The sequence below is a fragment of the Nanorana parkeri genome, unplaced genomic scaffold (assembly GCF_000935625.1).
Source record: "Nanorana parkeri isolate BGI_ZX_2015 unplaced genomic scaffold, ASM93562v1 scaffold195, whole genome shotgun sequence".
In the NCBI taxonomy this organism is placed as follows: Eukaryota; Metazoa; Chordata; class Amphibia; order Anura; family Dicroglossidae; genus Nanorana; species Nanorana parkeri.
This window is the reverse complement of record NW_017306463.1, coordinates 409149-415148: the sequence shown is the minus strand read 5'-3', so window position 1 is coordinate 415148 and position 6000 is coordinate 409149. Positions and strand designations below refer to the sequence as shown.

Sequence of the window (6000 nt, the reverse complement as noted above, 5' to 3'; positions counted from 1 at the left end):
GTATCTAACACACTTTTAGGTGCTTCAGATGTCTTGTTCTCTTCTGTTCACTGTGGTACCTTCTGACAGCCCCTACATCACTACTTCATCCTATAGTGACAAAGGACTGGCGCAAGGAGTCACAGAGCATGATGGAGGCACAGGCTTTCAATACTCCTGGAAGAGTTTGATGTGAAGATTCTAGCGGAGCCCGTAGCTCTTAAGAAGATTCCATCAATGGGAGGTTTTAGTTTCAGATTCTTAAAATGGCCACAGGGAATCTATTTGGTTTTACAGTGTCCTTAGTTCATTATGATCATAACAAAAAATAGGAAAATATAATATATATTATGACTGACCTCTCGGCTAATTTTCACATGCCTTGTTAGTCTTACCTGCTTTGCTCTGAAATGTTGAAGCTCCAACTTATACTGAAGACTCAGTGACTCGTCCTTCCGACTTCTCTCTGTATAAAGAAAGTTAGGAAGTTTCCATCATAGAGAGATAGTCTGAAGACAAATGGCTTCTGCTGTGCTCTCTAAGAAAACCCATAGTGCTCTGTGATTTGTTTATAAATGAAGATTTTATATAAATAGTACAAAAATAGAACAAAAAGACATTGAAGGACAAAGCAACATGTTCACTTAAAAGCTACCCTCCCCAGTTGCACATGCTCATCTTCCCGCCTTCGACGTTCTGTTCCTCAGCTAGTAGTGGCTTAAAAATAACAAGATACACCCTATATATCACAAAGTAGTAATTTCGCTGGTTTCATAAATATCAACTGACCCAAATTTGACAGTTTTTTGGAGCCTAAAATTAGTAAAATTTGATAGAGGTTGTGGCTTTGATCAGATATGTGTAACTTTCAGTTGGGCTTGTGCCAACGGAAGATGTTACGTTTCTTTATTTTTTAAGCTGTCAGGAAAATTAGTCATTTGTATTGGTGAATTTCTACCTGATTTCCCTGTATTTGATCCCAACCCAAATAGTAGATATCTCCTCTTGGTTTATATTAAAAGAGGCTCTCTGTTTTCAGGATGCTGATTTAGCCAGGTTACTGAGCTCCGGCTCATTCGGAAACCTAGAAAACCTTAGTCTGGCCTTCACCAATGTAACGAGTGCCTGTGCTGAGCAACTCATCAAGCTGCCTTCACTCAAACAGCTCAACCTGTGGTCAACTCAGGTACGTAGAACTAAGGATGGGGTTTTGGTTAACAGATGACAGGATGTAGTAGGAGGGGAGCTAGGTACTCAAGTACTGTAAATTACAGAAATTAAAGAGCCACATTTCAACCTGATGCCTGTTTCATTTTAGTACAGTGTACATATAATTACAGAGGGCCTGACATTTTAAAAATTCTTGGTCATCACTCTCGGAGCTACCACTTTACATTAAACAGTCCTGTCTCCTGGCATTGAGTTGGGTTTGTAGTTCACTTATTGAACAGATATATCAAAGTGCTTTCAATGATGTATGTAAAAGACCAAAAGGCAGTAAAATAAGAGAAGTTTATTGTTGGGGTCTTCATTCACTTAATTTTTTTTAATTGATATTTAAGTCCCATTAAGGAAGCCAGGCGGCGTGTAATGACTGACCGCCCAGCTTCCTGATTAGCCGGGCGCCGTGTAAATGCCAGTGGACGAGGAAGCATGGAGCCAGCTTTCTGGCCAATCAGAAAGCCGGGGGGCGGATAATGACTCACCGCCTGCTTACCAACCAATCAGGAAGCTGGGAGGCTAGCTATTACACGGCGCCCAGCTTACTGATTGGCCGGGAAGCCGGCTCCATACTACCTCATCACAAAGGCTTTCTGGCCAATCAGGAAGCCAGGGCAGGTAATGACTCGCTACCCAGCTTCCTGATTGGCCAGTGTCCTGACCAATCAGCAATCTGGGCGGCAACTCTTTACATGCCTCCTGGTTTCCTGACTGGCCGGGAAGCCAGCCCCATGCTGTGGTGTAATAACTCGCCGCCCAGCTTCCTGATACCGGAAGTTCTGGTATCGGGATAGGCATGTGAAACATTTGGGCGAGTACTTGCCCAAATACTCAGTATCAGCACCGATACTAGTGTTGGTATCGGTGCATCCCTATTGAAATTTATTTAGAGAGTGAGAACTTGAACAATGAAAGCCTTAATATGAATAGTAGTAGCCCCGCTACCCCAGGAGGAGAACTTTAACTTTGTCTCATGATGGGGTGGTTGGCTCTGACTTTGGGGGTTGTGGCAACTTTACTTCTTTACGTTAGGCTGGCATCAAAGGCTCCGATTTCTGACATCTGGCCAGGGTAAGGCCTTCTTGAGGCTGGTCAACATGCAAATAGGGTCTTTGATGACCACCCCAGTTTCAAGGAGCACTATGGTGATAAAGTATTCCTCTGTTGGTTTCCATAAACATTGATGTATTTGTTTTAATTCACGAATTTGAATGTACTGTAGATATAATACCTTCATGCTTATCTGTTTTTCTGTGCAGTTTGGAGATGCTGGGTTGCGGGTTTTATCTGAACACCTCACTGCGCTGCAAGTTCTCAACCTGTGTGAAACCCCCGTCACAGATGCTGGGCTGCTGGCACTGAGCTGTAAGAAGTCTTCCTTTATCAACCCATATTTTCCCAGTCCCCTTCTTCCTTGACCCTTTAGCAGTTTTCCTGCAAAGCAGTATACATGTATAACCTTCCTCTGTTTTACACTTAGCTATGAAGAGCCTCTGCAGCCTAAACATGAACAGCACCAAACTGTCAGCGGACACTTATGAGGATCTTAAGGTAAGCCCAGAAACCATTCCTCTTCTGTTATCTATGTGGAGTCTAGCATGGAGTGGCTCCTGTGTTTTCATATTTATGTTTTATACCCTTTGGTGCTGTAGGTGGCTAAGCATGAGCAGGTCTTTCACCAAGAATGAAGGATGCTAAAAGATTTGCCCTTGTTTGCCTGTAATTACACTATATTAGGACCTGTTGCAACCCTTTTAAAATGACTTCCGTCATCAGACCTTACTTATTTTGTGATTCCATAGTGGGCATGTTTCTAATGCAGTTTGATAATCCACCTTTCCAAGTTTATGGGAAATAACCAATATAATAACTGGGTTCTCGCCTTATAGTGATGCTAAGCGATACTCTGTAGGCAGAGTTCTTAATATATCAGGCACTAAATCTTAGCCAAATCCCTACGCAGTCTGGGTAACAGTTCCTATGGGCTGTAGGTGCAGCGCAGCAATAGTGGTACCACTTTAGTAATTGCAGCGCCGTGACTCAGGATATGCAATGGAGGCAGAACCTTATGAAGAAATTGGCATCTCTTCCTCTACCCAGATGGGCATAATACCCCCCTGGGTTATGCAGGGAAAAGCTCCTCATAGTTTCAAATGACTATCCACCTCTGCAATGAACCCTCTCCATAGGCTGCATCTTTCGAAATGGGGAACAACCCATCAGGATGATGTAGCCTGACTATCATGTCAGGCTACAAATGACTATCATGTTAGCAGCTTCCACCTCTGCAATGAACCCTCTTCATAGGCTGTATCTTTCGAAATGGGGAACAACCCATCAGGATGATGTAGCCTGCTCTTAGTAGACAATATATAGTATTTGTGCAAATTTGTCAGTCTACTAGGTGTTTCTCTATTGAACCATGTCTTCATTCTGGGCCTTGACTTCTGTTTTATAACTCAATGTGCAGCCTACAGTTTTAGGGCCTCTAGGGTGCCCAAAGATGGGTTTTTGGCTAATAATGGTAAAAACAGTTCCTCTTTAACTAGACTTCTGGTTCTAAAATATTAAAAAGACGGACAGGTTGCATAATTCTTCTGACCTGTTGATGTTAACAGTTGCTGAAGGAGATGTTGAAATGAATGCCTAGTACTTTAAAAAACTTGTGCCATTTTTTTATATTTGGCCCCACTTAAACTATTAATAAGGTAGAACCTTCCTAGCCAGCCTGGCAGCAGATGCCAGACAATTTATCTACCAGCTTACGAAACTGGAGATACAGAACTTTAATTAGCCAGCTTTATATTAATCAGCAAGGGCTTGTAGTGGCTTAAATCTCAACAAGATCCTAATTACACCAGTACACCCACGGTCCTATCCCGTCTGTACACACACCCAGTGATGTGACCTACTTGTTATTTTTGCCTGGGATCCTGTTCCATATATATACCATTTCCTGGGTGTTAAGCATCTTTTTGGAATACCTAGTTTGTGTGGTGATAAAAATAACTCCCAAATCCCCACACCCGAGCTAAGAATGACACGCTACAGAACCAGCTCTTCCAGAAGGATTATTATAAAGTTGGATTTTGTACACTAATCCCTTTGCACTTTCCATGTTTTATGGCTAGTAAACCTAAAATAAAGTATTTCTTTTTCTTTTATATGCTGCTGGTAGCTACATTTAAATACATGAATGTCCTGAAACATTGAGAATGTGATTGTGAAAAAGATGTAAAAAATCTTTGATGTTAAGGGGAACAATTCCCAGAGTTTTTCGCACTGTAAAACTCTGTGAACATTTGTTCTGTGCGAATTGAGGCCAAAATTAATGTTCTTAATATACTTTCCTACGGATCGAATGTAGCGATTGGAATATACCACATTATGGCCAGTAGGTGGACCTAAGGAGCATAGGAAAGAAGTATGTATTTCTTCTGCTCCTCAGCTCCTTCTAATGGCCCTAATGCTGTATATTCTGAATGCGGAGTTGGGTTATGGGTTATCAAGGCAACATTTTAGATTATTATTATCTTCTATTGAAAGAACAACACCATTATAGTGGAAAAGCAGCCGATTTAAAACATTTCATCATTTTTACACAGTGGTGGAGCTGCTGATATAATGTCTGTCACCCCAAATAAATGTTGTATAGTACTATAGCTGTATGGAGGAAAGCATAGAGCATCTCCAAGGCTTATGGAGTTCAGCTTTTTCCACCCCAGCCTTGGAAACTACCGTATATACTGCCTGCTGGTTATAACTACAGCCACACTACAGGGGAAATCTCTTTAGTACCTCCACTGCTTATGCAGACTGTTCCTTGGTCCCTGCTGTTTCTTTCCATACTATGAACACTTGAACCTCAAGGAGTTGCCGCATTTGTTCAAGACACTGCTGCATGGGGGCCTCAAAGGCCACAATAGCTGATGTTCTATGATCTGGCTACCTCTAATGGCTGGTAACTGCCTATGGAGTGCACATATTCCTCATCACATTATACTCTATTATTATGACTTTAGAACAAACAAAGCTTATTTTACAGCTCCCCGATAGGCTCAGGATTAGGAGTAATCAGATTACATACACAGCTGAATTGTCCTCATTTCTCATGCTAGAAACAGAGCAGCGTCAGCTAGTAATATACAAGCTGTCACCAAAAATGTCGGAAGTGCTGGGCTTTCTTATTAGAAAGCCCACAGTGGTTTGCAGACTTTCAGTGTTGTGGGTGCACCCTGTGTTGAATGTTTATTTATAAAATGTAGATCTTTTTCAAAGAATAACACAAATGATAGAAAACCTTGGTGTGAAAACTCAAACGTAAAAGCTGTCATGCTTTCAATTTTGGTCAGGAAGTGTCCTCTTCCATAGGCTCCCTCCTGTCCTACGTTTAGATGTCGAATCCTGCCTTGACTACCTAAAGCTTACATTTGTCCCCCCAGAGGAGAACGTCCCCCCATTTGGGACATGCTTACACTTGTGCATCTTTCTTTTTACAGGCAAAGCTGCCGAACCTTAAAGAGGTGGACGTCCGTTACACAGAAGCCTGGTGACTTCCCACCGATCACCGAAGGAGGACACGTCGCCGAGTCTTTACGGCTAAATGAGAAACTGTAGCGCAAGATACTTCTTGGACTACGATCCATGTTTTTGATTTTAGAGGTCATTTTTAAGTAGGGGGGATGGACTTATCCAGCCTGATACTTACAGCTTCAAGATTAATCTAACGTAATTAACGGATAACAAGGACTTTGTAGCTGCAAGAAGATCATACCGAGGAATCCTTCTTGGAATTTGTTT

General features: G+C 41.9%; 1 protein-coding gene across 4 annotated transcripts in view; it reads left to right on the top strand.

The window, feature by feature from the left end:
- Positions 1–5811, top strand: part of CMIP (c-Maf inducing protein) — a 172491-nt gene extending 166680 nt beyond the window's left edge. For all 4 annotated transcript variants that reach the window (XM_018555411.1, XM_018555410.1, XM_018555409.1 and 1 more), the window contains 4 exons: positions 1019–1165; positions 2460–2565; positions 2681–2751; positions 5700–5811. In XM_018555411.1, coding sequence (XP_018410913.1) covers positions 1019–1165; positions 2460–2565; positions 2681–2751; positions 5700–5753 — 378 coding nt within the window. In that variant the 3' untranslated portion in view covers positions 5754–5811. The remainder of the gene's footprint in view (positions 1–1018; positions 1166–2459; positions 2566–2680; positions 2752–5699) is intronic.
- Positions 5812–6000: the final 189 nt, after the last annotated feature.